The 17,097-nt window shown below is 41.3% G+C and overlaps 1 protein-coding gene across 4 annotated transcripts in view; it reads left to right on the top strand.

The window, feature by feature from the left end:
- The window catches only part of macrod2 (mono-ADP ribosylhydrolase 2), a 540,574-nt gene that overhangs the window by 403,895 nt on the left and 119,582 nt on the right, over positions 1-17,097 (top strand). For all 4 annotated transcript variants that reach the window (XM_080536433.1, XM_080536435.1, XM_080536434.1 and 1 more), the window contains exon 7: positions 11,877-11,907. In XM_080536433.1, the coding sequence (XP_080392559.1) occupies positions 11,877-11,907 (31 nt within the window). The remainder of the gene's footprint in view (positions 1-11,876; positions 11,908-17,097) is intronic.

Here is a 17,097-nt window from a genome sequence, read left to right on the forward strand (position 1 = left end):
CCACCTGTAAATTACAGTTGGTCTCAAATATGCAAATTGCACATCATTCTAAATCGCCAAACATGCAAATCAGCCCTGTATATCTCTTAGCACCCACCACACTCGATACTCGGCTTTGAGATTGGATTTCTTTCGAGGGCCAGAGGCTTACAGAATGACGTCCTCTGCAACCCTCTATGTTTTGTAGACATTCATGTAACATTCATATCTAAGCTTCACTTGGTCTCTCCTCGCTTTCATATCCTTCTCTTTTATCTTCTTAAACAGTGCCATTTGAGACCTACACCTGAATGCCTTCTTCAATTTATAATGTAATACCTCTCGTGACAAATACAATAAAACATTTAATAAGACCATTACCATCATGTCAGGGAAAAGATCTTAATCAATGTAAAGTTCAAGGCTTTAAAGGAATTGATTTGGACGTTTTATAATAAAGAGTAGATTGTTGGGCAGATAAGGAGGCAGTGGTTCCATTACTGTGACTGTCAGTCAGACGCTCTCTCTCTTTCCTGCCCCCCCCCTGCAGAGACAACACAACAGTGAGGCCTACACCCCACCAACACAAGCAAAATAATCAATAGGATATATTTTTTTTTTTAACCAGGAAGAAAGTAGTTGACAGGGTGTCCTCGGTGTCTCAAAGAATACATGCAGGTATGATGAGGAATGTTGCATTAGCACGGCGGGTTAAAATGCAGGTATATTTCCTGGCTTCATGTTTTTTTTATTGATCATATGCAGGTCACACCAAGATATATTTGTATCCCAGGGACATACTGTGATTTCTCTCTTATTTTCCATTTCCCCTTTTCCTCAGTGGTCAGTGGTGTAATACCAATTGATACAGAGTGCGGGCCCTCATGCATAAATATGAGATGACTATATGTATTTGCCCCCTGTTCATAGCAGTATCATTTTATGTGTCTCTCAAATGCTTCCTCTTGGTGCTGTGAGATTCAGTGTCAACGACTGACCTCTCTGGGAAATCGTGATATATGAAGGGAGAGAACGAACAATTTCCTGCCGTGTATCAGTGCAGGAAAGTGTCTGTCACGAAGGGACGTCTGAGATACTTTGACACTCCATTTTCTGTTACGTAAATGATATACGTAATTCATTGAAAGTACCGTAAATGGGACATTTTAAAAAGAACAAAGTACATAACAAGGTTAAGTGTACAGCATATGGATCAGAATCAGAATCAGAATTATTTTTAAGTAGTATTTTCACACATACAGGAAATTCACTTGGTGTGGTTGGTGCATAAGACATGGACCCTATTATGCACTTCTTAACTTGCCGTAAAGGCCCAATCCCAATTCACCCCTAGCCCTTCGTTTTCACCCCTATGGCTCGATTTGCGCGTTCACGTTTAGGGCGAGGGCTGTCTCAATTCCTATTTCATCGAGGGCTAGGGGTAAGGGGGAGGGCTAACTATTACTTCGTTTCGAGCGATTCCAGGACCAGACTAGCTTCGAAGGGCTAACGGTATGCTACCCCTTGATACCAGGATGCATTGCGAATCATCTACAAATATAAAATCCTCAATTTTGGCCGCCATTGGCTACAATCTGTAATTTGGCTCTACAAGTGTTAATATGTCATTTTATGAAGTTTTTATATGTTTTCAGGCGAGAAAGTAACCATATATATTCACAAAATGTGTCCAGTTTATCAAAAATAACCCGTTTATCCTAGATACTACGGAGGATGTTATCATAGTGTTGTTAGCATAGTGTTCGCGAATGCTATGCTATGTTGTGCTATCATGTACTAGTTTTCACTGAATAAATCGCGATTTCTTTCAAAGAAGGTAGCAGGTGTTTATGTCCATGTCAAGGAGAAGGTACGTTATGACAGTAGTGTGTTTAGGACATAAGTTAAGGATATCAGTGTTGTACTTTAGCCTGTGGAGACGCGATAGCATTAGCTCCACACGGATTTAACATTAACAGTAGTCATAGACACTTGTAGTAGTAGTAGTAGTTGTTGTATAACAAGGTGAATAGTGAGTTAACATGTTTATTAGTTGTATCCCTTCCTTGTTGTTGAACATGTCTGTGACTGAGATAGACTAGATAGTACGGAGGATGTTATCATAGTGTTTGTGATGCTAACGGCCGCCATCTTTGCTATCTCCTCCGGTCACAGGAGAGAGAATTCGCCGGCAACACAACGCGTCACCCGTACCGCGTCTAAACCACTGTTGATGACGTAGGCGCCGTGAAGGGTTGTCCCAATTCATAGGGCTTAGATTTCAAGGGGTAGGGCTTGTGACGTATTCGAAGGCCTTGCCTTCAAATCGAGTGACACTCGAAAACGAGCCATAGGGGTAGAAAAGGGAATTGGGATTGGCCCTAAGTCTTAATTAAGACGCACCGCCAGGTTAAGACCTACCGCCACCCTTATTATGCGCTTCATACGCGCTACTGCTATTATGCCGGTGTCGATAGGCGCCCACACATAAGACGTAATACTCCTGTGCATATATTACTCATTGTGGGAGTGTTCATATGTTAATGAAGTGCACTAGGCGCCCCTGCTATTATGCGATCTGACTTTGCTCCTAGCGCTAAGAAGTGGTTTGAAAAGTTCTTAAGTTTAGACTTCATGCACGTTTTGAAACACGAGCGCGCCTCCGCGGTTTGCGCATGCATGTGGGCACACATGAACACGCACGTGGCTCCACGGCAAGACGTCAATTACGGTCACAGTATAAATGCTTTATTTCAGAAGGGAGAGGCAGAGAAGCGCGCTGACCTCCTTCTTAGGACTTCCATAATAGCATAGCGCTAATGACTCAACGCAGCCGGTTCTTAAAGGGAATGGCACCTGGCACGCTGATTGGGTTGATTGAGAAGATGCCCAAAACACACCCATGACTAATTTCTTTGCTTAGCGCCGGGTTTTAGGCGCCCACTACCGCACGCATAATAGCAAAGTGGCCTTGACCACGCCTCCACGTCTTACGTTTAGATCTACCGCCTCGTCTTATTGCTTAAGACTTATGAAGTGCATAATAGGGCCCAAAGACACAGACAATAATATAATTTTAAAAAAACAACAATGTAATAAACAAAGGGGAGAGGGAGTGTACGTTTCAGAGTCAATGAGAGGCAGGGGGCTTGTTTGTGAGCCCCACTGCCATGGGGAAGAAACTGTTCAGGTTCCCTGGTCTTGATAGACCGGAACCTTTATCCAGATGGGAGACTTTGGAAGAGGTGGTGACCGAGGTGGGAGGTATGAAACAGTATGAAGCTGTGTATGAAGCAGTGTACCATGAATAAACATACCAACAGAGGGTCAGTAAAGTGGACTGGGCATTGCCGTCTGGTTGCAGGCTATCCTAGTCTGATAGCACACTGTAGTGCACTGGAGTTGGTCAGCCATAGAACTGTTGGCCAAGCTGTGGTAATCAGGACCGCTGAACCAACCCAGGTAGTTCCTCCCACTACTGTACTCTCTCCTAACCCAGGATGCTGTGTCTCTATCCATCCTCTGCCCTGCTCATGCTCTAAGGGTCTCCGGCTGATGTTGTAACATGCCTTTCTTCTCTGCAGCAGCCCTTTAATACACCATGAAGCACAGGCCTGGAGAACATTTCCCTTAAAAAACAACAACAACAACAACAATAACAACAACAAAAACATTTCCTTTTGGGCTGGAACACAGAAATAGCAAAATAATCCCCCCCCCCCCCCCCTCCCATAACCAAACCCTCTCATATCTGAAGATGATAGATCCTTCTCCACCCTCCGTTTCATCATTTGGACATCACACCCTCGGTTTATCATTGGTGTTGTGCAGATGAGAGGAGATGTGTCATCTGTGTTGTGAAATTATGTCTGATGAAGGCAATCACAGAACCCCCTCTGCTGCTGTTGGGAAAGAGAGATCATAATGTCTGAAGGGCTGATCTACTGCACCGTCGAATTCCCTGATGAGTGGTAGCTGACAAAATAGCCCAAGTCTGAAGTAATAGGATAATTATCCCTAAAGCAGAAGACAGATGTGATTTAGAGAATTTCATCCGAAAAGGAGACGCCCATTATGTACGTTGCCTTTTTGTAATAGAGAAAGTGTATGCATTCCTTTCATTCGAAAATGTGTCCCCCATAATTCAGTAATAATTATGTACTTAGCCTGCTTTCTGATGGGGTCACCGTCATCATACCATAACTGGCTGCTCAATTGAAACAGCAGTTAATGAGGATAAACGTCTTAACACAACAAGTTTGTTTTAGTTTGTCTTATGGGAAATGTGTCTAGCATTTATTATGATGTATTTCCATTGTATGCAGCATCTCCAGCTTAGCATTTTTAGCAAGGCTAGTGGAAATGTTAGAGAATGGCTAGCAAGCTAATTGCTGTAGGCCTACCTAAGTAAAACAAGAATTATAATAACAATAATATTAATATTATATAATACATAATACATAACAATAATAATACATAATAATAATAATAATAACAACAAATGATCCCTTTCAGCTCTATAGATTTCTAGAGTATGGGAGTTTGGGTGAGAAATAATACATCTATTACTTTGTATGTTTGTTTTTCTGATTATCTGTAATGATATTGAGTGTTTCTGCAGACTCCTTGATTCTCAGTATTACTGGACCTTAGGCCTTGGTGTAATACCAAGGATTACTGCGGTAATAGTTACCGTTGATCATGTCAGAGGAGGTAGACATTAAAACTGCTGGGGAGACTCAGTCCATTAGCTTCCAGGTGCCTTGTGCTGCACTTTTACACTCACCATTTAGCATAATGACACTCACATACCGTAACAAGTGCCTGTGTGTGGTAGTGGGAGTGTAAGAGGTTTCACGGTGTTGATTTGATTTCCTACTATGTGGAGCTGTGACATGCTTGCCCAAGCAGCAGTCAGTCAGCTGAATCACTCTCTAGGTGGAGACATGAGACGACAGTTATATGACACGTATGAGATATTGAACTCACCCACTACATCTCCTCTTCCCATTCCTGTGAGGCAATACCTGTACATCGACACTACGGAAACTTTGATTAGTACTAACACACTTTTTTACGGGGTCTCATTTGCACAAGGTCTCTCTCTTGCTACAGTGATTTATAAGCAGAGCTTTGATTTGCAAACAGACTGGGAGGCTGCGGGCCATGGGGCAGCACCCTGGGTCCAGTGCTATTTACTCAGAGGTCCGGGACAAGCCGTTCCCCTGGCAGCCTGCGGGCCGGGGCTGTGTCTGGCTGCGCCAGGAGGATACAGGAAACAGCGGTCACTGTGACCATGCCATGGCCACTCAGCACCCGCGATGCGCTGTTTCCCTGGTCTCTATCCATGGCATCTCTTTCTGCTGTCTGGGCAGGTGACAGCAAGCGCAGCAGGGTAGCGGTGGAGGTACAGGCACGGGCAATCTTTACCGTGTCATCTCCTGCAGGTTAACAAATGACTGAGAGCTGCAGGCGGCCGGCAACAGACAGTGTCCTCAGAGGAACCGCGCTTTGCTCAGCACTAAGAACAATGTGTGAACATTTGTGTGGCTACATTTCGGAGTATACTTCTCTGGTAAGACAGTGAACCAAGCGTGGGTTTGGTGCAGAGTGTGTTGTGTGTGTGGTATTCTGTGTATATGGTGTGAGAGTTGCACATTTGTTCTGTGAGGAAGTGGTGCTCCACTTTAAAGCGATGTGATAGATTAGGGAGGAGCCCCAGCAACACAATAATTTCCCTGGTGACCAATTTCTGAACGCTCCCTAAGCAAAGAAAATAAGCAACAAGCCAACAGTCCCCGGCACAGCCCCATGTCAGAGCACAGGCGGACACGCTGATTCACTTCTAATGAGCTGACAGACACAAAAATAATGACCTGGACTAGGGATCATAAGTCATGACTAGAGTACATGATGCCGATTCTGTTAAGTAACATTGGGTTTGATATATACTGTATAGGTTTATGCCAGGAAATGTAAACCTATTAACAGATATTACCCAACTGTGTCAGAACCAAAAGCAGTTGGCTGGGCTACATCAAGCTAGAGCTTTTACACTGTCTCAAACTGCCTCTGTTATGCACTGTACAGTATAGTCGTTGTGGTGCCTCAACACCACGTATGAGATTCTCAGTGGGTTCACCCAGTGATACGAAAGAGGATCTCAGAGATCACCATCCATTTTAGAGTCCTCTCTGCAAGATGGGGTTGACAATATAATAATAATACATTAGACTTATATAACGCTTTTCTAGACACTCAAAGACGCTTTACAAACTGAAAAGATCGAGTGGTAAAATTAAAAGAAACCCAAAAAATAGATAAAAGAAAGTATAGGCGTCTAATTAATTTTTAGATTACTTTTTAGATCTAGGTGTCTTTGTAGGACAATCTACTCTGTATACTGCAATTACACCTAGATTTCGGGCAGAGAAGCGGCGAACAAGCAACGCCAGCGTCCTCTCTCGACCGGCATTTTTTTAAAAGCTCAAATTTGAATCAAGGTTTTATGAAAGTCCTTGGTTATAATTTTTAGATGACTAAATCTAAATGTCTTTGTTGGACAATCTACTCTGTATACTGCAATTACACCTAGATTTCGGGCGGAGAAGCGGTGAACAAGCAACGCCAGCGTCCTCTCTCGACCGGCATTTTTGATGATCAATCTTGATTAATACTGCAGTGAATAGCAGTGAATTGATTTTCTTTGTATGGTACAACATTGTCACTGTACTCTAGATGTGTGGGGAGGTCTAGCAGCAAAACCATTAATGAAGGCTTTTTTTTTCTTCTTTTTTTTAATGGATCATGGTAACAAAGTCTTAAGTTTATGGCTTGTTAGAAAATAGTAGGTCTCGAGATGTTTACAAGTATTGATTACCAGTAAGATTGTTAATGTTTGGAGAGCACTTGAGTCATTTATGTACTGCTATATGACTGATTTATGGCTAAAAAGAGAGAGCTTGTGCCAGAATGTCACTCTGGGTTCCTACTGCATATGCCTCAAAGGTGTCAGATCAGGACACTTTACAACATCCCGTAAAAGTGATTACCTAATGCATTTTCTTCCTTGAAAGATCGATACTCTTTAATGGATCAGCCAGATAACCAATAAAAAAAGTGTTTTAATTGATTATGCTGCCATGGTCCAAGTTATCCTGCTTATAGTGTCGAGGTTTTCCAATTGCGGAGCTGAACTTTAACTTAAGGAGATTGACATGTCGGGGGCGCTTATGTGGCGTAGTGGATTAAACGCTGACCATGTACCGCAGGGCTCCCGGTACGATTCCGGCCGGGGACATATCCTGCATGTCATCCCTCCTCTCTCTCTCACCCATCCTTCCTGTCTAAATCTTCACTGTATCTATCAATAAAATGAAAAATATGAGTGGGACTGCCCCACTCAGAAAAAATTACTTTAAAAAATAAAAAAAGGAGATTGACATGTCAGCCTTTTAGCTGGGAGGGGATAGCGAAGCCTCTGGCTCTGGCTCAGTCGGCCTGCTTAAACAGTTTAGGGGTCTGGTGCTCATCTTGACTGAAGATTATGAAGTGGTTTTATTTTCGCTCCTCAATATGAAACACCATAAGATAGGTTCCTTATGCCGAGATTAGTCTTAAAACCCTTTTTATGAATCTTTCAAAATGTAATGCGGAATTAATCCAGGGGAATAGCCAAGTTCAAAGTGACACGATTTCCAGTGGTTGAACTAAATTGTTGCCTATTGGCAGGTAAATTCCATAATGAACACAAGGATGAAATGAAAGATTGTATTTAAACAACAGTGATTCCCTCATGTTTGTAAATGTTAATTCCATTTCAATTTTACTCATAGGACATACTTCACTCCATATCTGCTACATAAAATAAAGACCATACCTTCACCTAACTGTACTCTTTGCACCCGAAATACAGTTGGCACCTTTTTTCATATGGTATGGGAATGCCCGGGAGTGGCTGATTTCTGGAGGACAGTTTGTGATGCATTGTCCCTGATCCTGTCCAAACACATTCCACACTCACCAGTAGTCCTATTGTTAAATGACAGTTCAAACCTTGATTTAAACATCAAACAAAGACGCATCTGGCTGGCCGGCCTTACAGCAGCCAAAAGGCTTATAGCTTGCAGGTGGAAGTCACCCCATTTCTTGACCACGCAGAGGTGGATATTAGACTACATAGACATAGCCAGCATGGAACACTGGATAGCCAACAGGCATCATGCAATTTCGGACAATGTTTCATGCTGGGACCAAACTATAACCATCCTCAAGACACTACTATAGGCTAATCGATTTGCTCCTTCCATAGGGTCCTGTAGGGGGGGCGGGGGGCTGTGATTGGGTGGGGGGTGGTGGGCGGGGGGCTGTGATAGGGTGGGGGGTGGAAGGCGGGGGGCTGTGAGTGGGTGGGGGGCGGGGGGCTGTGATTGGGCGGGTGGGTTGGAGGTTTGTGGCGGGAGGGACATGTGTGGGAGGAGGGGGAGGTAGGGGACTGCTGGGGTAAAGGGAGATTGGGAGAGGGGGGGGGGGGGAGGCTTCTACTGGATTTTTGTTATTCTATTTCTCTTTTGTTCATTTACATGTTACCACTCCCTTGTACCATTCCCTGAAGAAAAATCTATTAAAAATTGATCACAAAAAAAAAAAAGTAAATGTTAATTCTACTCAGATTGTCCAAAAGGGCCGTTTTATCTCACCAATTAGTGAATTATGATCAGTTCCAATAGCCACACTCTGCAGTTAATATTAAACCTCCCAACATGCTCAGGTGGGCTGTGCAGGGCAGAGGACTAAAAATGGCCTTCCTTTTCCACGCTTCATAATCTGTTGTTTGTTTTAGACCAAGAAAGTCATCTGGAAAGGTCAAAGCTTCGCTAAAAGATTTCAATCACTCCTCAGAAGAGATATTAACCTTGACAGGCAGAATTTAAAAACTGGTAAATAAGAATACAAACCAGGGCTCTGTATAGCTTAGGAGCTACAGGCTGTGATGTTCACTTAAACTTGGGGAATTGATCAAATCTGTAAGCATTAATTAAATGTTTGCTTTGCACAAAACTCATGCACTTACCCTACAACTACAGTCGTTACGGTTCTCGATTACTTTTTTAATGAAAGTTTCCATGCTCTTAAAAGTACGCTTTAGTCTTGGCCTACTTACAAAAATAGCTAGAATTGAATTTACTTTAAATTGTACTTTAGCATACTTACAGATAGTATGCTTTATATTTTATGTAATTAGGTGGGCTTGCTTCAGCAACGTTAATATAAATGATATGTTAACATTAGTCATCTGACTCCAAGTAATTGAAGTAATTTAACACTATATCCAAATAATTGTTGGGTTTGTGCTGATTTAGTGCAATAATGGTCAAATAGAATGAATAATATTAGTATTTAATAATACTGTATACAATTATTATAAGGCAAATACTTCATAGGAAGAAAGAGAGAGAGAGAGAGAGAGAGAGAGAGAGAGAGAGAGAGAGAGATGACCACAGGTTACACTTACAATACTACTCACAGCTCAGAAGAGAACTCACACTATGAACCAGTTCTACACCATTGAACTTCCCCCTATATATCGATCTTTCTTTCTATCTATCTATCTATCTATCTATCTATCTATCTATCTTGCAAACATTATATCCATCGATCCATCCAACCAACCAACCAACCCATCTCTAACTTCTTTATACTACCAATAAATAGCTTTCAATGTTTTTAAAGTGTATATATATATATATATATATGTTACGGTACATGTGGGAAATCGGTATATCGGGAAAAATAGGGTTAGGGCTAGGTGCTACGTCGACTTGGTACATGCTGGCATGTCTAACCCTAACCCTAATCCTAATCCTAACCCTAACCCTAGCATCCTAGCACCTAACCCTAACCCTACATGTACCGTAACCTATATATACTGTATATATATATATATATATATATATATATATTACCTACAAATAACCCCTTGAAGTTATACTTAAAGTACAAAAGAAGTATGAAATCATAGCACTACAAAATACACTTACTAAATATATGAATGAATTAATAATACTTAATAAAAAGTAGTGCCAGTTAAACTATACAACTTTAATATATGTACATGTAGTACACTGTTAGTTCCAAAATAGCACAAATGTCCGCCTTTGCTTTCAAATGGGTCTAATGGGTCTAAATCACTGAAAATGAATACAAACAGCAGCCCAAAAATTAGAAACGACATGTTGCTAAAAACAGCCTTACAGGGTCAATGTGACAATGACATGATGTTCTATCTTTCATAAGAGATGGATTTGAATACTTGGGTGTTATTTGTTGAATTGTACTGTTCTTATGCTGCTGTCTATTAATCTCGGCCCATGGTTGTATTGAAATTGCCTTTTTCATTTGTCATGTTATTATATTACTGTAGTGGCCATGCCTTTTGATGAATGCAGGAACTAAAGCACGTATTCAGCTACTTTTGAAGATAAATGGTACCTTTGAAAAAAAATCTTTTCTCTTTACTGTTTATTAATATACTTTAAAAGATGAATGTGAAATGGGGAAGCAATGTGCCAGGCCGATGGATCATCATCTACTTGCCCACAGAAGTAAAGAGTAATGAAACTATTTTCAGCTATAAAGCCATGCTTGAATAATACATCTGTTACAAAGTGCTGCAAAGCAAGAACTATTACAGGATGGTAACTTTTTATAATCTTTTAGAAAAGACCGCCATAAATATCTGTTGTGCTTGTTTATTTTCTTCTTTTTTTGTGTGTGTTTTGGGTATTGAACTGCTTAATGCTATAAGAATATATTATAACATATACTGTATTATGAAAACACTGTGCACACTACAGCCTTTTGTATTACATTCATGTCATGATCCTTTTTGCACCACATTGGACAATCACGCATACATTGAGTTGATGGCATCAAGATTTGACAACTGCTGATGTGTTCATCTGCTGTGAACGTTCAAAATCCCCAGGAATCATTAACATGTCTGCCAGACATCATCTCATTTGATGTTGTTGATGGAATTAATATAATGAGGTTAAAAAATTAAAAAATAAAGTATAACTTTGGTATGATCCTGATTATGTATTTCACATGTAGAGTAGCCCAAGTCCTTGTGTAACTTCAAGGAGCATCAATGAGTAAAAGTCAATCTGATGCTGTCATACTGTACATGGCATGTAGCCTGTCCTGGGATGGATCAATCTGATTCATTATGATATTCATGAGCAGGATGAGTGGCTAGTATGCAGAGACCCATACCTATGGATCCACTGTCCCCCGTGGCAAAACTCCTTGCCAGCTATGGCCACGCTCAAACACGGTCAATTTACCCCCTCATCAATGCAACATTGCGTAACCATTTTGAATATGTCGTTGTGCAAAGTGTGTGTTTGTGTGTGTGTGTGTTTTTGGAGATTCTGAGCAGTTTCAACCAGTGCAAGATGGTCATGGTGCATTCTGGGTTGTCTACGTCTACCCCTCTAGCAGTCATGTAACATTCCACATTAGCCAGGTTGCTGCCGTCTTATTGGAGTCATTGCGTGTCTGTGGTGGATTTCATTATTGCTGGCTTGATTGAAATCACATGTACAGTATGTTAGTATTTTACAGAGCAGGAAATGAAAGGGGGAACCAAGTAGAGCAGATTTCATAAGGCCACCAAATGAGAGCAATATTAAAGGCAGTGAATGAATAGAAAATGTCACATTTGACTCCTTTTCACAGTTAGGTTAAGTGTGTTCAGAAAATACCGATACTGTACAGCAAGTTATTGTGCTTGGTCAATGTTTCAATGTGGACATGCTTTGACTGTCAATTCCCTCTCTTTCCTTCTCTCCCTCTCTCTCTCTTGTTCTCTCCTTCTCTCTCTCTTTGCACAGGCATTTCCGTGTATATCCACAGGGATTTATGGTAAGGCTGCTGTTTTTGTTATTTCTGTGTGCGCCGCTGTGTGTCTTGCATATACTATTTTTGTCCATCTTTACACTGTAATCCTTCACCTGCTATTTTTGCGGACCCCCCCTGTCTCTTCTGTGTGTCCAGGATATGCATCAGTACTTTAATGTTCATCATATTCTACCCAAATGCAATGTGGGTAGGCTACAGTAGTTATGCCTGAAAAGCAATGTTACTGTATGTGATGCTTCCTGGATTATCGCACTGCGTATTGGGCCCAGATTAATGCAGGGCGGACGAGCCACGGCGCTACTGCAGTGTGGTTTTGATGGAGACGCTGCTTATTGGTGTTGACTGTGAGCTCGGCACTCTGCCAGTCGGGAGCCTGTCACACTACTCCACTTCCAGCCCCTCACTTCAAAGGAAATGGCTGTACTGAGCCTGGGACTTCTTCAGAGGGGAGTGTTAAACAGCCTATTCAATAAATAAACAGCTTAGTACTCCACATAACTGAATCTCCAACGGAACAACGCCCCGATTAAGACTGAAGATCATCCTGCAGCGGGTCTTTCAAAGGCAGTACAATGCTTACCATTGTCTCTCCAGTAATTACTGTCAGTTATATTCACCTCTGGCATCACTAGTCATACTGTACCTCTGAGATTGCTTAGTGGGCAACATGTGGATATTTTATATACTTTTCAGACTATTTTCAAGGTCAAGTATTTTTAAGGTCAAATATAAGCTTTTTCTGAAACAGCCGGGAGTCCGTTTAATTTACGTTTTTTCTTACCTCTCACCATCTATCTATCTATCTATCTATCTATCCAATACAAAAACAAATGTTCTTTTGAGTTTGATAGTTTGCAACAGCCAAAAAAGACAGGAAATTAAAATGACCACCATACTGTACCTCAAAATCGGACCTATGCACCTACGTTTTTTTCAGCACACTCAGTTTTGACTGCTGCAGTAGCTTTGCTGGGCTGCTGTATTTCAAACAATATAGGTTACACTCAGGACTGGGCCAGTTGTTTAGGAATCACAACTCTTCTCAAACAGCCTAACACTTACTCTTCAGAGAGGCGGCAGTGACCGACTCTCTACTCAGGCACAACAGGTGCACACTATTATTTTCAATTCTTCTTTTCGTCCTATTTAAGTTGGTGTTTTGTAACTCCCAGTGTGGTAGCTTGACTCTTGTTAGAGGTTTGTCTCTCAAGGTCCTCAATGTCATGTCATAGGAACAAGTGTTCTTATGCTCTAGCTATTTTAATTAAGATTGGTTTATTCTTTTCCTAAATGTGTCCCTGTGTACTCTGTGGATCACGAAAGTAAAATGGCTTTGCCTTTCACCTGCATTCCCTCGCCAGTTCTCCTCTTTGTGCGTACCACACACACCTTACAAATATACCTCATAGTGGACTGCTTTCAGAAGAATAGCCTATCTAGGTTTGCATTTCATTGATTACAGTTACAGTATAAACTAATGATAACATTACCAACTCAAGTCAAGATGATCATAGCACACCTTCACACACCCCACCACATAGTTTGCACAACACTCTGGATTTACTACACAGACGCAATATTAATTAATAATAAATTAGTGATCACTATTTACACTTGATAATCTTCGTTTAAATGTATATGTATCATTCAAGTTAATTATTGGAACTGAGTTAAGCATTTTCAGTAGACACATTCTACTGATAGGCCTAACATAATGTCAATGCAGGAACATTGTTGTATAGTGTGCATGTTGTCTTCCAGCACTGCATGTGCCAGAAGGATTAGGTTAGGTTAACTCATAAACTGGGTTTATTATCTTCCAATACCATGATTACTTGGATCAGGTATGTTGCACCACGGTGCTGGAATAAAGATGACGTTCTGTCACTGCTATTACTGTTACTTCAATGCCAGGTTGTTCAGAAGAGTTTAACTTCCTTCTCTCTGGCAGTGACAGTGATGCTTGTCAGTGTTGCATATCCATTTCCATTTTTGGCATTTAGCAGACGCCTTTATCCAAAGCGACTTACAAAAAAGTTATTTTTTTAACAAAGTTAAACAGAAAGGAAGACGACACGCATATTTGAATGTTGGTACAACTCAAACACAGAATAGGATTCTTAATAGGACTGGTTGTTAGAATCCCTAAATATTCAGCACAACAATTGAGTGGAGTTGGAGATGTCCTCTTGGGTGGAGTGGAATTTGGCAATGATCACCTGGTGCCACCAGTACGACACATCTTCAGTTGTGGTCCCCGACCTCATTGGGTGTTAACAAAGTTAAACAGAAAGGAAGACGACACGCATATTTGAACGTTGGTACAACTCAAACACAGAATAGGAGAAAAGTGACTAATGAAACCGCAGCTACAATGGCACAATACTACGAACGAAAGTATGTTTACAAGTAAAGTGTCCCTTACCAGTAGCATATGGCATAGAGAACAGTAAATCCAATCCACAAATGATGAGTATTTAGTGATCGTTAAACTGTTGTTTATCAAGTGGGTACTTTGTCTGAACATTTTGATTGGTTTGAACGACTTGTTCACGGTTTCACCAGCTGCTGTCACATTATGTCTCCATGTTCCTGTGGATCAGAGAGTTTCTGAGAGAGAAGTCTGCTACAAAGGCACCCTCTCTGACTACCTTGTCCTGAACACAGGTGTCCCCCAGGGATGTGTCCTATCCCTATCCCTACTCCTATTTTCTATATATACCAAGGGGATATAATGCAGCAATGGTGACCTCACCCTCATTAAATATGCAGACAGCAGGGCCCTGTTTGCCTGCCAGCAGGATAAGATCAGCTCTCTGTATTCCCAGTTCATAGACTGTCTCGTCTCATGGTTTGATGATAGTTTTCTTGACTTCAATGTCACTAAAAACCAAAGAACTGTGTATTGAAGGAAAGAGGGGAATAAATGGAAGCCCTGCCTTCAAGCCTGGCAGCATGGCAGGACAGGCAATGGAGCAAGTCGTACACTTTTGAGTATCTGGGAACAGAGTTGGATCATAAACTCACCTTCCAGCAAAACACTGACTACATCTAGAAGTACTGTAGGCTCGGGAAGTCAAGGATGCTTCAATGCAAGTGAACACACCCTGACCATGGTTTACACATCACTAAGTGAGAGCTTTCTATTTTGGTGTCATGGTACGGAGACCTCTCAGTGAAGTGCAAAGTTAAATTGGCACTGATAGTCAATCAGGCCAGCAAAAATGTTGGTAACAAACAGCCACACCTAATAGTTCAATGACTATACTCATCCCTTCCATCCATCATTTCACATGCGACTGTCAAGGCGGACTTAAAAAACCTCTGGCCCATCTTTTTTTTTTTAATAAGAGATCGTTCATCCCCTCTGCTGTAACCATCCTCAATATGAGCCTGTGGACCTTAAACCAACAGTTTGTTTGATTTGATTTGATTTATTAGGATCCCCATTAGTTGCAAAGCAAAGCATCAGCTACTCTTCCTGGGGTCCACACAAAACACCTACAAGAAATCATCACAAAAACATATAACAAAGAACAATAACATCAACATTCATAACATCACACAACATACTGTATAACAAAGGAGAAAAAAAATGCATCAACATATATAACAACAAATAACAAAACATTTTTAAATAAAAGTCAGCAATGCTCACAGCCTCCGTTTTTTGTGAGCATCACAAAACACATAACCAAGAAGAATCATCCACACACAACGATAAATAGCAGAAATAGAATTAAAAATACTCAGTTAGGAGTAGCGGTGGTAACTACACAAATCAAATATGTATGATGTTTTTGTGTTGCATCACTTCTTTTTTTTTAAACTGATTTTATTCAGGGTTTTTGAGATATGACCTGGTAGGGCCATAGCTCCCACATCATTGTTACATCATTAAAAGGAAAGAAAGCCCTGGTGAGCTCAGAAATTGCAAATAACCTTATAGACCAAGGAAGACTTCTACAGTGGATGACCTGGGTGATGCTCACCATAGTTGAGAAAGAACCCAAAACAACTTTTCCGCAGATCAGGAACACTCTCCAGGAGGTAGGCGTGAATGAGAGAGAATCAGAGACTACCATCCACAGAAGACTTCACCAGCAGAACTACAGAACTTCAGAGGCTACACTGCAAGGTGCAAACCACTAGTTAGCCCCAAAAACAGGATGGCCAGGTTACGGTTATCTAACCTAAGTACCTAAAAGAGCCTGCATGATGAGTTCTGGAAAAAGGTCTCGTGGACAGATGAGACATAGATTAACCAGATGTACCAGAATGAGGGTAAGAGTAAATTGTGGAGGAAAAAAATACTGCCCAATATCCACAGCATACCACTTCATCTGTGAAATATGGTGGAGGGGTGATTATGGCTTGGGCATGTACGTATGGCTTCCACTAGAACTGTCTCACTCTCTTCATTGATGACGTTGTTGCTGACGGCAACAGCAGGATGAATTCTGAAGTGTACAGAAACATCAAGTACAAGCAAATGCATCCAAACTCATTGGACGGCACTTCATCATACAGCAGGACAATAAGCAAAACATGTTGCCATAGCAACCAGGGAGTTCAGGGCGAAGGTTGGAAGGCTGTTGAAAAGCCAAGTCAATCTCCAGATTTAAATCCTATTGAACATGTATTTCATTTGTTGAAGAGGAGACTAGTAGACTTTTTTTTTTAAAAACAAGAACTATGCTGCTTTTGACACAGTAGATCACAACATTCTTCTGCAGTGCCTCAGAGAGCACACTGCCGTCTGTGGGGCTGCCCTAACGGCAGCATATCACCCTTGGTGAAGCAACATCAGAGTCCACCATTACTTGCGGTAGATTGGCTACATGTCCCTCAACAAATTGACTTTAAAACTCTCCTCCTGGGCCCTAAATGGCATTGGACCTGCCTACCTGTCAGATCTGCTCTTCCCCTATGCACCTCCACCCACCCTATGGTCAAGATTTGACAAACTGCTTTATGCAGCCAGAAAAAAGCGCATAATAGGGCACTGTGCCTTTTCCTCCCACGCTCCACACCTTTGGAACTCTCTTCCTGACAATCTGACGACTGCCCAGACTGTTGGGGCCGTAAAATGCATCTTTATCGACTGGCCGACCTTCTTTTTTTCTGTTTTCTGTTTTATTTTATGCACTGAGATTTTTCTTGTATAATGAAAAGCACTAACAAAAATATATT

This window comes from Nansenia antarctica (genome assembly GCF_963989245.1).
Source record: "Nansenia antarctica genome assembly, chromosome: 1".
NCBI lineage: Eukaryota > Metazoa > Chordata > Actinopteri > Argentiniformes > Microstomatidae > Nansenia > Nansenia antarctica.